Below are 15,061 nucleotides of genomic sequence, written 5' to 3'. Positions count from 1 at the left end.
ACCAACGCAATCTACCAAGAGCAGCACAAATTAGCGTCTGTTTTAAGGCATGCTTTTAAGACAGGCGTTAAATAATGGTGCAAAAAAAGTACATTGACAAGCGCAAACCTGAGTAAATTACCTTCATGATTCATTTAAATACTCTCCTACCATAAATTTTGCGTCTGAAAGGGAAACTGCTACATGCAATAAGGTCTTTAGTAAATCCTGACAGTAGTTTTGTAACGACAAAAGAGGGTTTGCACTGATGCAAGAAGTTAGTAAATCTGGCCCCTAGCCTTATTGTGCACAAGGTATAGTGATGTACTTTTTTGTAAATGTAAAAAAAAAAATTGACTCTACTGTTAAAAAGTTTGTGGTCACTAAGTTTTTTTGTTTTAAAGAAATTTATATTTTTATTCAGCAAGGATACATTAGATTGATCAAAAATGACTGTGATGACATTTATAATGTAACAAAAGTTTTTTATTTCAAATAAATGCTGTTCTATTCATCAAATAATCTTGATTTTTTTTTCTCCATTAAAATATTAAGCAAACAATTGTTTTCAACATTGATAATAAAATCAGAAAATCAACATATTATAATGATTTCTGAAGAATCATGTGACACTGAAGAGTAATGATGCTGAAAATTTAGCTTTGCCATCACAGGAATTACATTTTAAAATGTTTTAAAATAAAAAAAGTTATTTTAAATTGTAACAGTATTACTGGTTTTACTGTATTTTGATCAAATACAGTTGTGGTCAGAATTATTGGCACACCTGGTAAATATGATCAAATATGGCTGTGAAAATAAATCTGCATTTTTTTTTATCCTTTTTGATCTTTCATTAAAGTAAAAAAATTGAAAGTGGGGGCTAAATCACATGAAATAAATGGTTTTCTCCAAAACATTTTGGCCATAATTATTGGCACCCTTTTATTAAATACTTTTTGCCACCTCCTTTTGCCAAGATAACAGCTCTGAGTCTGAGTTTGGAGAACACCTGACAAGATATCAGAGACCATTCCTCCATACAGAATCTCTCCAGATCCATCTGATTCCCAGCTCCATGTTGGTGCTTCTTCTCTTCAGTTTACCCCACTCATTTTCTATAGGGTTCAGGTCAGGGAGCTGGGCTGGTCATGGCAGAAGCTTCATTTTGTGCTCAGTGTTGATTTTGATGTTTGTTTTGGATTGTTGTCCTGATGGAAGATCCAACCTCGGCCCATTATAAGATTCCTAGCAGAGGCCGTCAGGTTTAGTTTTTTTATCTGTTGGTATTTGCTATAATCCATGATACTAGCAAAAAATAGGCCCACAACATTAATGATCCAGCTGTATTTTAAACCGTGGGCATGCTGTACTTTTTATCCCTGTTTGCACCAAACCCAACTATTTTTATAGATTCATCTGACCATAGAACCAGGTCCCTTTTGAATTTCCAGTCGTGACTGACAACTGAATATGCTGGATGAGCAAGAACAACTCTCCCAATCAACATGTGGTGATGTTGGGATTGTTTGTTTGTATTTTTATGTTTTTTAGGCTTTCTGACCACAAGACAAAACTAATCTCTTCAATTCTCCATCTGTGATCCTTGGAGAGTCTTTGGCCACTCAAACTCTCCTCCTAGCTTTGTATTAAGACAATAGACAATATACATCTTTAGTTGATTGGAACTTCTTAATTATTGCCCTGATGTTGGAAATTCAATTTACAGTAGCTATTTTCCTACAGCCACTTTCTATTTTGTGAAGCTCAACAATCTTTTGCTGCACATCCGAACTATATTCTTTGGTTTTACAAATTGTGATGAATGATTAAGGAAATTGGGCCTTTGTGTTTCCTCATTTATACTCCTGTGAAACAAGACGTCCTAGCAAGATAATTACATGTTCCTAGTCACCCTGGTGTGCTAAAAAATTTAAATATTAATGGGAATATGTATATTTTACTCATAAAAAATTTAGGGGTGCCAATAATTGTGGCCAACGTGTTTTGGAGAAAAACATTTATTTCATAATGTGATTTTTCCCCCAACTTTCCATTCTTTTACTTCAATGCGAATTTTGTGAATAATAGATCAAAAAGATAAACAATGCAGATTTATTTTTACAGCCATCTTTGATCATATTTACCAGGGGTGCCAATAATTCTGACCGCAACTGTAAATCCACCCTTGTTGAGCATCTTTCAGAGACTTCTTTCAAAAACTTGAAAACATCTTACTGACCCCAAACTTTTGACCAGTAGTTTATGTGGTAGAAAATTCAAAATGAATCTGCAAAAAAATCCTAATTAAGTTTGCTCATTGAAAGGGTATTGAGTTAATGTGGAATATGCTAGTATTCATTTCTAATGGGCTTCTAGAGGAGGGAAAAAATAAGAGAAACAACTACTGCGCTAGCAGGTGCTATAAATACAGCGGGAGGATTTAACGGCTACAAATGCAATATCCTGCTTTGCATCTTATAATAGCACAGCATTAAAATCACTATTTCCATGTTTTATCCTCACATGAAACCCCAGACACACATGTGGAAGTCAAGGCAAACAACAGGATGTCTCTGTCACACACACACACCAGGGGTCTCCCTCTCCCAGGACTGATAACATCCAGCCAATTTCCCCTCCGTCTGTGTGGAATTATCCACTTTATCTCAACCATCCATTTACATATTATTCTTTTATTACCTTCCTGCTGCCATATTGTTTTTTTCCACTCTCCTCTGGTATTGATTTAGCCGATTCATGGATTCGCCACACTGCACAGAGATTTTTCCAGCCGATATTTTCTGCTATTACATTAGCCAAGGCCATGTTTCGGGCATGAACTTTGAACATTGATAACTATTATCATAAAACGAGAAATTATAATGGTTGACATTTAGATTTATTTTCATCTGCAGGGATTCCAGGGTGACACAACCTTAAAATATCAGGAAATCTTAAAATTGTGAAGAACAAAATGCAAAGTTAGTAATATAATATAAAATTGATATAGTAAAAATTTTAGTAATTATTCATATGTATAAATATAATAGTTTTTATTCCTTTTTTATTGTTATGCTCATCTCTAAAAACGTTATAGAGATTTTATAGAGATTATTTATTTTTTTATTTTTAACTATTCTTCTCCAATAATCATAAACCAGTGGAGAAGTCATAAAAATATATTTGTCAAAAGGTTAGGAACCCTAATCTTACACTAACAGTAATGTCCAGTAGGGGGCTAACATTTCTTTCTTGACCATTATTTCTAGGTATGTGAGAGCAAGAAGATCTGTGTGCAGCCTCAAGGTATGGCATTACTTTGCTATTATCATAAGCCAAAATAAATTTGTAATGCCTCTGCATATTTTTTAAATATATACAGTATCATTTTTAAAACGTCTGCATATGTTTCCAGGGATTGAGACCAAAGTGGCATTACATTTCAGTTGGAGCGACTTCCTACACAGCACAGGTGCAACACCTTCACAATTCTCCTCTCCACTAAATGGCCTACATCATTAAATATACGTATAGATAGAACAGCATTAGATTCATTTTCAGACCCTGTTAGATTAATAACTTGACACGTGTGTTCATCATCATCCCTCTCAAACACTGTGATAATTTTGATAAGCAACAGACGTTGCCCCATTGAATATACATGTGGTGTTCAGGCTTCAACACTCCTAAACTTGAATAGGCTCAAGAGCACTCAACCTTGATTAGAGACAACCTGAGTGCATGCCAGGAGTGAAGAGGTTGTGCATTTGAGTGAATCTATGCATGTGTAACATAATTATTTGGAGATGAGTCAGCAGAGTAAAGGAAAGAAAGAGAATTATTGCCAAAAGTTCTGCCTTTACGTGCACATGAACTTTAATGACATCCCATTCTTAATCCGTAGGGTTTAATATGGAGTTGGCCCACCCTTTGCAGCTATAACAGCTTCAACTCTTCTGGGAAGGCTTTCCACAAGGTTTAGGAGTGTGTTTATGGGAATTTTTCATTTCATTCTTCTAGAAGCGCATTTGTGAGGTCAGTCACTGATCTGGCCTGGCTCACAGTCTTCGCTCTAATTCATCCCAAAAGTGTTCTATTGGGTTGAGGTCAGGACTCTGTTAGGGCTGTGCAATTAATCGAATTTCGATTTCGATTTCAATTTTGCCTCCCAACGATCACCAAAATAGTACAATCGAGAAAAAACGATTATTTTGTCTTGCGTTCTGAATGAAACGCGCATGCGCTCATCCGCCCCTCCCGAAGCCACAAACTCTCTCAGTTCGGGAGTCTCGTGTTCATATCATCCGCTGGAATTTAAAAACTCGGCGAGAGTAAAGATGGCAGAAGGAGGGCAGTTACAGCAGCGTTTGGTGAGCAAAAAGGGCAAAACCAACTCCGTTGTCTGGGAACAGTTTGGCTTCGAGGAATCAGACGACGAGCAGAAACATGTTACGTGCAAGATTTGCTACATGGTAGTGGCTGCAACGCAAGGGAACACCACGAATTTGTTTAACCACTTGAAAATTAAACAGAGTGACCTATGACAATCTAATAAAGAAACAAAAACTGACGAGAGCAGGGGTGCCGTGTAAACGTCCTTTTTTCCCCTCATATTTTTCAAATAATTCTCTCTTTGTAAACTTTGTTCAATGCATGCGAGTGCTGCCGTATGTTTGAATATGACCAGTCGTTTTCCCCGTCATCACCCGGGTTTAGTGCCAGAAGACGCGAATGAGAAGCCGCGCGCGCTGTGAGGAAATGTATGTGCGTTCATCCGAGAGCGCGCACACGTCTCTCAGCGCGCAAATATTGAGTTCTCTTTCAAGTCTTGCTCTTGAACGGACAAACTCACACAAAACGTATGTCAACATGTCCATCTTGATGAGTATCCTAGCAGACATAGTCTGTATATGCCTTAAGTGAACTTTATACAGTCGATAAAGACGACGCATATCCGATCCGGATTGAATAGCTTTTGTAAGTTTAATAGGATTCATCTTTAATTTATGCACTCAAATATGCAATGTTATTTTACATTTGAGACATTTCTGTACCTGAAAACTAATGTTAGACGTACCTGAAAAGCATATCTAGCCGAACCATATTGTTGATCTTATTTATTTGTGATTATCATTTTTACGTGAATACTTTTATACTTTGATTTGAATATATGTTATATTATTTATTTTAATAGTTCAAAAAGTACAACAAATGTTACAATTTCAATTGAATTGTTGAAAGGTGTATTTTTAATAAATACAACACATTCCCAAAGTCATGTGAAATAATCGTGTTACATAATCGTGATTTCAATATTGACCAAAATAATCGTGATTATGATTTTTTCCATAATCGAGCAGCTCTAGACTCTGTACAGCCCAGCCCAGTTCCTCCACACCAAACTCGCTCATCCATGTCTTTATGGACCTTGCTTTGTGCACTGGTGCGTAGTCATGTTGGAACAGGAAGGGGCCATCCACCAAACTTTACACTTGGCACAATGGAGTCAGGCAAGTACCGTTCTCCTGGCAACCACCAAACCCAGACTAGTCCACTGGATTGCAAGACAGAGGAGCGTGATAGGTCACTCCAGAGAACACGTCTCCACTGCTCTAGAGTTTTGCTCTGGCGTGCTTTACACCACTGCATCCGACACTTCGCATTGCACTTGATGATGTAAGGCTTGGATGCAGCTGCTCGGCCATGGAAACCCATTCAGTGAAGCTCTCTACACACTTCTTGAGCTAATCTGAAGGCCACACAAAGTTTGAAAGTCTGTAGCAATTGACTCTGCAGAAAGTCGGCAACTTGTGGCCATGGAAGTGATTGGAACACCTGAATTCAATGATTTGGAGGGGTGTCCTAATACTTTTGGCAATATAGTGTATTTGTCCTTGATATCACTTACATTGTTTGTCTGTTTTGGTTAAAGAGGCCAAATTTAGAATCCAGAAACCCTTGTTATTAGCGCCACTGATGGCCATTAAGTGAACTGCAGCCAGCAGCTTATTGCTTGTGCTCTCACTCGTGCACATGTAACGTACAAGAGACTGAACATGATTCAATGCCCTGATACTCTTAGAAGTAAAAAGAAGTTGGAAACACCTTTTTAGTGATACACTGTTAACAAACATCCCAACACAGCCCATGCTGCTGGGAGTCGAAATTAGATGAATATGTAAATATGTGCTGCGTGCTTTCCTCCCAATGACAAAATTAACAACAAAAATGACAGCGGTGAGAAAAAAGCAGTTAAGAAAGCATCTGATCATAGCAATGTGGATATGCTTGCATCAGCTCTGCAATTCACCGGCATCATGATGACAGACGAGGTAATTAAAATTACAGTATTATGATAGTTTCCTTCACTTTAAAATCAGTGTACAGGGTTGCATAGACAACCTGGGAAGTCGGGAAAGGTCTCGTTTTTTAGGTTTCATTTAAAAGCTGTTCACACACTGGCAGCAAAAAAGGCAAGCAGTACATGAAAATTCATAGCCCCTTTTAAGTAAAAAAACCCCCAAAAACTTAGGTTTAGTGGAAGCTTGTTTTAATCACATTCACTTTCTTCACACATTCCATTAGATGATAGAAAAGTTTGTTGTTTTTTAAAGAAATGTACATGTCTTAAAGGGATAGTTCACCCAAAAATGAAAATTAGCCCATAATTTACTCACCCTCGAATCATCCTAGGTGTATATGACATTCTTCTTTCAGACGAATAAAATCGGAGTTATATTACAAAAGTCCAGGCTAATCCAAGCTTTAGAATTGCAGTATTAGCTCTGTTTTTGAAGTCCATAAAAAGTGCATCTGTCCGTCAAATAACGTGCTCCACGCAGCTCTGGGGTGTTAATAAAGGCCTTCTGAAGCGAATCGACGCGGTCGTGTAAGAAAAATATCCATATTTAAAACTTTATCAAGTAAACTTTCGGCCGACCGCCTTCCGTGGAAAAGTGTTGAAAGTTGAAAGTGAAACTCAAGATGTGTACGTGACGTCATGACGAGCCTACCTGGTCGCATTAGTCTTTCGATCGGCAGGGGAACGTTCAACAATTTTTCCATAAATTGAACAGGGAAGGCGGTTGGCCGAAAGTTTACTTTATAAAGTTTTAAATATGGATATTTTTCTTACACAAATGCATCGATTTGCTTCAGAAGGCCTTTATTAACACCCCAGAGCCGCGTGGAGCAGTTATTTGATGGGCAGATGCACTTTTTATGGACTTAAAAAACAGAGCAACTATTACTGCAACTATTACTTTGTATGAAAGAAGAATGTCATATACACCTAGAATGACTTGATGGTGAGTAAATTAGGGGATAATTTTCATTTTTGGGTGAACTATCCCTTTAAAGGGATAGTTCACCCAAAAAGGGAAATTCTGCAATCGTGTCTGTTCAGAAAACTTGGATTAAACTGCTTGATTCATATGGATTTCTTTGACAATCTTTTCATTAATGTTTTGAAGCCTCAGAGTTTCAATGGAAGCATGGACTTTCAATTGAGGGACAGAAATCTCAGATTTCATTAAAAATATATTCATTTGTGTTCCGAAGATGAATGGAAGTCTTATGGATTTGGAACAACATGAGAAACTGATGACAGAATTTTCATTTTTGCATGAACTAACCCACATCACAATTTTGTAGATGATTTTTTGCAGATTCACTATTGTTTGGTACAATAGTAAATATGGTTCCATAGTGAAACATTATTATTATTTATAACATTAGTAATTTAAAACGTTTTTCTTATTATTTTAATATGTTCCTGTGATTGCTATTCCTGTAGTCAAAGCTGAATTTTCTGCATCATTACTCCAGTCTTCAGTGTCACATGATCCTTCAGTAATTATTCTAATATGCTGATTTGGTGCTCAAGAAACATTTCTTCTTCTTATCAATGTTGAAAACTGTTGAGCTGCTTAATATTTTGTGGAAACCGTGATGCATTTTTTCAAAAATATATATATTTTTTTAAATATTTTTTGTAATTTTATAAATAACTTATACTGTCCCCTTTGATCAATTTATTGCATCCTTGTTAAATAAAAGTATTGATTTATTTTAAAAAAGTACTGTCCTCAAACTTTTGAATGGTAGTGTATATAACATTATATAACAAAAACAAAACAAAGCAAATGGCATTTTGTTTATTTATTAGACAACAAGCATGCTTTTCAAGCAAAATATTTCCTAAAAAAGAAAAAAGTTTTTGTCAAAAGTTAGTTCTCAGAAATAGATGCAGAGATTAGATTATAGATTTTGTATAATGCAGTGGCATTCAGATTTATTAGTGTGACTGAAGTGTTCAAAAGTGTCCAAATACTTTTGAGGCTGGTGTATAGGGCCCTATGAAATCCGTTTTATTTTTTCCCAAATTCCATTTTATTTTTTCCCAAATTCCGTTTTTTCCGTTTTAATTTTTGGGAATTCAGTTTTTTTTACCCTTAACTGTTATTTTAGTCGTAAAAAGAGTGTTTTTAATGTTAATATAATAGAACATAAAACATAAAATAGGAATGACCTTAAATTTATTGAGGTAACAAACATCACATTTACTTTTCAGGACAAATACTGAAACATAACACTGCACTCTAAGCACTTCAAGTCACAACTAGATATTAGTGCTGTGAATTGATAATAATAAAAAAAAAAGAATTAATCACATTTTTTTCTGTAATTAATCATGATTAATTGCAATTAAGTTTTTTATATTTTGATATTGTAATAATTTCAGTTACTCTCCAAATTAATTTAGAAACAATTTAAAGACAGCATATTTTAAATGTGTGTTGTAATGGCATCTTTTTATGAATGAAGGCCAGTATCACTGATATTAATGTCTATATGAAACATTGATGACGTTACATTACAGTATAACCGAAAGCTACCAATTTCAACATTTATTAGGCTTTAAAAAAACTTTTAATTTAATTGAACTTAAAACAATCTTTACATAAATCTATTATAATAAATGTTATATTTGCCTGTGGCCTTCCCTCTCAGACATAGTCTACACAGAAATTGAATAAAGTTATCAACACCTTTCTTAACTGCATAAATAATAAGTGAAATATAGATTAATCATCATTAAAGCTACAATCTTCTGTTCCCGTTGTTCTTTGAACATTAATGACAGACATTATCAGTGCTACTGTCACTTTAAGAGCTACCTCAGCCAAACATGATGTGGATAATGCTGCCTTCACGTGCTATCGGAAATTTGATGATTCCGACTTCTGAAGTCGTGATTACGAGCGCATTGCATTCAAGTTTCAAAATGTGAGGGCGTTCATGTGCAATGTTTACCTAGGAAACTTGTATATTACGATAATTCCGAGAGCACGTGAAGGCAACATAAGACGCGCTGACCCGCGCATCTCATTTCCTCTCAAGTTCATTTAAGGCATTATTTCCCATACAGTACATTAAAGTGCATTAAAAACAAGGCACAATACAGCAAGCACTCCCTGAGGGAACTGCTCGGCTCGGTACTGAGGGCTTATCGTTGAGTTTCTTAACTTTTTCGCCGACGAAAGCAGAGCCGTGGAGCCGCTTCGCCATACTTTCAGTGTTTTGAAGGAGGAGCTGAAATGACGGGAGGAGTTGTGTTGCCCAAATTTGCTTCCCCCGGTCTGCATTTCCCCAGACATACGTTCTTCTCCCACACAAAACCGCATTTCATTCCAAATATGTCAAATTCCGGGAAATTCCGCGTTAACAATAGATTCCGCGTTAATATGCCAATTCCGCGATTCCGTCCGCGATTCGGTGATCGCGGAAATCATAGGGCCCTAGGTGTATATCAGCCCATCACTAATGAAAAGACCCAATTCCTAGGAACATGTTGCTTTACTCTATAAAAAGCTAAATGTGCAGAGACTGATTCAAGGCCCAGAATATCTAATCCATTCTCCTGAGCTCATGCGCTGGCGTGTCGGAGTAATCTGCTCCAGTGCGCCTGCTGCTCTGCATTGAAGATTGATCTCTACATAAGCCCATGCTTGTTTGTGGAGACCCCTGGGGCTGGTGCCACTGCTCTGAGATCAGTCGACGCAAGCCTCTGCAGCTCTATCAAAGCAGGTGGTCTGACCTCCTACCACGTTCAGTGGATTATGGGATAGTGGAGATGTCATCTCTGGATCACACCCAGGTTGGAGGTCTATAGTTGTGTTGGTGTTTTTTAGGTGGAGCGGGTTTTCACATGACACAGAAGATCTCTGTGGTCCTCTGGGATTGTGCACTATAGACCCCCTCCATAGCACTGGGTGATGATGAGAGTCGCGCCTGCAGGGGCTCATGGGAAATGAGGTCCTTATGCAGAGATGATTTAGTGTTATCAGAGATGTGAGCGGCAAGAGTGAAGTTTTGTTTCTTTTTATTCTTCTCTGGGGCTTTGAGCTGTCTGGAGGTGTAAGTATTGCAGGAACTTTTGACTAGGTCATTGAGCTCCTCATGAGTCTCTGTGTTTTCACTTCTAATTTTCTCATAATATACATTGCACATCACCTCTTTTCTCACAGTGGGTCTGATTCAATAATAATTGCGTGGATTCTTTCGTATTTGTACGCACAGGAGAAATTCTCATGAAAAATCTCAGCCTGATTCACAACACGTTCGTACGCACATGAATTTGTTCTTAACCTCATTCTAATGTTAGGAATTAGGAGTATTCTAAATGAGCAACCGCGGGCATGAGGTTAGTCATTTGCATAAAACACACCCAGACCAGGGCTTTCTGCACACACTTTCCTTACAGCCTTTCGTCACTCTCGTCAAACTTGCCTCTGTTCGAAGACACACTCTCGCTTGGAACCTCGAGCAATGCCAAGTGTGCCATGCTCACCAGTTCTCACAATAAACACCTTTTATAAAGACCCAGATTACAGCGCTCGCATTAACAGCTGCGTTATTCAGAGAAACCTTGCACCTGAAGCTATAACACAGCTTTTCTTACTCTTTTACTGTATATGATTGAATTGATTTAAGATGAAATTAAATTGTATTATTTAAAGGTGTTATGAACTGGCTTTTTTAATTTTTTTATACTGTTGTCTGAGGTCAACTTATGACGTTTGCGTGGTTTTTACATTCAAAAACATCATAATGAATAAGTAATAGGCTATTTTCTGCCTTGGTTTTGAGGCTCTCTGAAAAACACTCGGATTTGATGGGCGCACTTGGAACACTGAACACTTGGAAGTAAACGCCCACGGCTAGGATTGGATAAGATTTGCATATTTAATTAGCTTCAGCTACCTTCAGTCCATATGACGAGCTGGATGGCGCCTTGCATGGCAGACACCGCCGTCGGTGTGTGAATGGGTGAATGTGAGGCAATGTGTAAAGCGCTTTGGATGGCCATTGGTCTGTTAAAAGCGCTATATAAATGCAGTCCATTTACTATTTACCATATGGTATCTGGGGAAATGCTCAGAGGACTCGCAAAATATCAAACAAACACAATGATTAAATCACACACACACGCACTCTCGCGGACGCACACTCACATACACACTCACTCACACACTCACGCGGACACACACACACACACACACACACACACTCACTTGCGTGGAATCACACACACACACACACACACACACTCACTCGTGCGGACACACACACACACTCACACTCCCTCACTCGCGTTGCGCGGACACACACACTCGCGCGGACGCGGAGACACACACACTCGCGCCTGACCCATAACATTACAAGTCCGATCACGAGTGAACCAATAACACCTTCTCCACCCTGTGACAGCGTGCTAAGGTATGTAATCAATAGATTTCAAACGATCTGTAATGTTATGCAAAACTAACACATATAAAAAAACATGTGTTAGCCTACTCACATAAGTGTGTGTTCAGAAAGAAGCTTATGCAAGGACTGCAACGCCATGTTTATAGCTTGGTAGCGCTATCCTTAGCTCACTAGGTGGTGGGCGGGGCTACAGAAGCATATTTTTCTGTACAGGCGGCATCTAGGTCCTGTTACGTAAGAGGTCCGCATATTCTGAGAGCTCTCATTTTCTGGGCCTGGTGTCAATAAAAGCTTTTCTTTGACTAGCAAGGAAGTTTTCAGCTCTGAAATTTACAGGATATTCTTATATTACCATGACCTTTTATCAAAAGCTCAAGGGAAAGTTGATTTCTCAGTTCATCACGCCTTTAATCATTTAATTACATAATTTTATAAATGGATTATATAATACAATTAATGCAATATGTAATTATAGTCATGTTAGGATGAAATATACCTTCTTAACACGATTATAAAGCCATTCAGAGTAAGTTATTTTTGCGTACTTGCGGTTTTAGTTGTTCCTATATATTTTTTAGTACATTTCGGGAAACAAAAATTATTACAAATATAAATTGTGATTTATTCTTAAAATCGCTCGTACGCATGCTAAGTGAATGAGACCCAGTGTCGATGAGACCCAGTGTATGAAACGGTTCAATAAAGGATTTGGTCTCTCTAAGCCCCTCCTACTCTGGTCTGATTGGTCAGATGGCCCAGTCTGTTGTGATTGGTCAATCGCTTACAGCATGTGAAACATCCATTACCATATCTGAATTTTAGCTCTGAAGGCTTCCTCAGCACTTGTATACACAGTAATATGAACAGCAACGATAGCATCAGTTTTACCTCATCAATTTGAGCCCTTATCCATTGGAAGTGCATGCAAGTGGGTTTGCTTTTGCAATGCTGAAAACAGCGTCTTCTCGACATGTCGACAACATGAACCAAACTGTTCCAGGCCTCAGCTTCAAATACAGTGTTTGAGGGTCAAAGTAGATGTTGTTTGCGAGCAGCCAGTGAATACCATAGGCTGGCATTATGCACATTTGTTTCAGGCAGTTCAGAATCAATTTTTTCTTTTGAAGAGACAATAACTCCATTTATCGAGCACTTTGATCTTTCAAACATTGCAGACCTTTTACATTCACAAACTATATTACACACTAGATGGAAGGTAATATTCGAAAAAGCGTAATAGGGACACTTATCTGTTATCGGAAGCTCTTTTTGAAGATGTATGAAGATGTTATGACGATATGTTGCAAATTTTGACGACTAATATATATACATTAAAACCTACATTTATTCTGACACCTTCAACTTTTTCTTACATTTATCACAGTTTATTCGCTATATATAGAAAATGGTAATAAAATATGACGAAATCAGAGTTAAACTGTCAGAACAAATTCATCTTGATAATGTCAGATACTTTTGAAAGGTATGTGGATTACAATCAACCTTGATTGTCAACCAATCAGCTGTCAGCTGTTAAATGTAAGTACACAATTGGATAATACCAATTTAGGTCAACCAATTACCAAGCATAATTTTGTACAGTCTGTGGTGTAAAAGGTCGCATTAGCAATTAAAGAAAAAACACTTAAGCAAAGCATGGTCAGGTCAAAGTGTCTGAATAATTTTGGTCCCAAATTTGTATCAATTTACAAGACTGACCAAGTATGATGTTGATCTGATTAAAACTCTAGGAAAAGTTTGTTAAAGTACAATGCCTGGAAATGGCAAAAACTGCACTAAAATTACAAAGGAAATGAAAAATGTCTGACTTCCTGTCGGGTTTAGGGTTTGGCTGTAAAATACTTTTTTTTGTAGGTATTGAGATATTACATGTGCTTACCAATTTTCATAGATGTGCATGAAACACAGCATGAGAGGTGGCGGGGCTATTGAGCCATTTTGCCACACTTAGTTCTGAAACCCATCAGATGTAAATTTTCGCCAGTTCTGATGTGTGTGCAAAGTCTCATGAGTTTTCGAGCATGTTTAAGCCCTCAAAAATGAGATTCATTTCGGAGAAAAAGAAGAAGAAATGGAGCACCATCTGTGCTGGGGTCTTAAACATTATTATTATTTTATAATCGTATTGATATATAATCACACATCTTTTGACCAAATTGTGCAGCCCTGCAAACAAGCACAGTAAACCTTATTCTGGCCACTTAAAAAAAAGAATACAAATTAGCATTTCTTATTTGTATGTACAGCATGCAAAAACAAAATTAACTTTGATTAATCGGTTTACATTTTTGTAAGACTGTCCTTTTATTTTTAAAGGGATAGTTCACCCAAAAATGAAAATTTGACATTTATCTGCTTACCCCCAGGCCATCCAAGGTGTAGGTGTCTTTGTTTCTTCAGTAGAACAAAAATGCAGATTTTTAGCTTCAACCGTTGCTGTGTGTCACTCATATAATGCTTGTCAATGGTGACTAAATCTATTAGGGTAAAAAAAACATGCACAGACAACTTCAAATTAATCCATGCGGCTCGTGACGACACATTAATGTTTTAAGACACGAAACGATCGGTTTGTGCGATAAACCGAACAGTATTTATATCATTTTTTACCTCAAATACAACACCATGTCCATGTGTGTGAGGTCTCTACACGATCTGGCGTAGTTTACGCAAACGGCAGAAGTGCTCTCGCGCTCGTATACGTCACTCATTGTTTACTGTATACGAGCGCGAGAGCACTTCTGGCGTTTGCGTAAACTACGCCAGATCGTGTAGAGACCTCACACACAGGAAGTGATGTCTCTAAACTAGATCGTGTACATTGACCTTCTTTCCCGGAAGTGCTGCGCTTTCAGGGCTGTTGGACATGGTGTTGTATTTGGACTAAAGGCAGTGCGTCTCACAAGTGTCTTTTTATTTATAAACTCTGAGTTAAGCAAAACTGCACTCTTGTGATTTTGAAATGCCATTAGCACTGCTTTTAACTGTAGGTTTTCCAACACTGCTTTTGGGAGATGAACTGCAAATTGCGATGCCAAAGGTTTATGTCAAGTCAGTTTTATTTATATAGCACCAATGCACATTGTTACAAAGCAGCTGTATCGAAAAAAATATGCACAGTTTTTCTGTAAAATCTGGTTTACAGTGAAACGTTGCGGTGCTAAAATGTTGCAGCAGATTGTTTAGTAATGGACAACTAATTGTAAACTGCCTTCATGCTTATCTCATTTAATATAGTGACATATATAGTGACATTGGTGACATATCTAGATATTTGTGTTATTAA

The 15,061-nt window shown here is 37.5% G+C and overlaps 1 protein-coding gene across 8 annotated transcripts in view; it reads left to right on the top strand.

Annotated features, from left to right (window-relative positions):
* Window positions 1-15,061, top strand: part of glt1d1 (glycosyltransferase 1 domain containing 1) — a 68,564-nt gene that overhangs the window by 7,927 nt on the left and 45,576 nt on the right. For all 8 annotated transcript variants that reach the window (XM_079826806.1, XM_079826805.1, XM_079826803.1 and 5 more), the window contains exons 5-6: window positions 3,252-3,288; window positions 3,398-3,454. In XM_079826806.1, the coding sequence (XP_079682932.1) occupies window positions 3,252-3,288; window positions 3,398-3,454 (94 nt within the window). The remainder of the gene's footprint in view (window positions 1-3,251; window positions 3,289-3,397; window positions 3,455-15,061) is intronic.

The sequence above is a fragment of the Gobio gobio genome, assembly GCF_949357685.1.
Source record: "Gobio gobio genome assembly, chromosome: 10".
Classification (NCBI taxonomy): domain Eukaryota; kingdom Metazoa; phylum Chordata; class Actinopteri; order Cypriniformes; family Gobionidae; genus Gobio; species Gobio gobio.
This window is presented reverse-complemented; position numbering and strand designations above follow the sequence as displayed.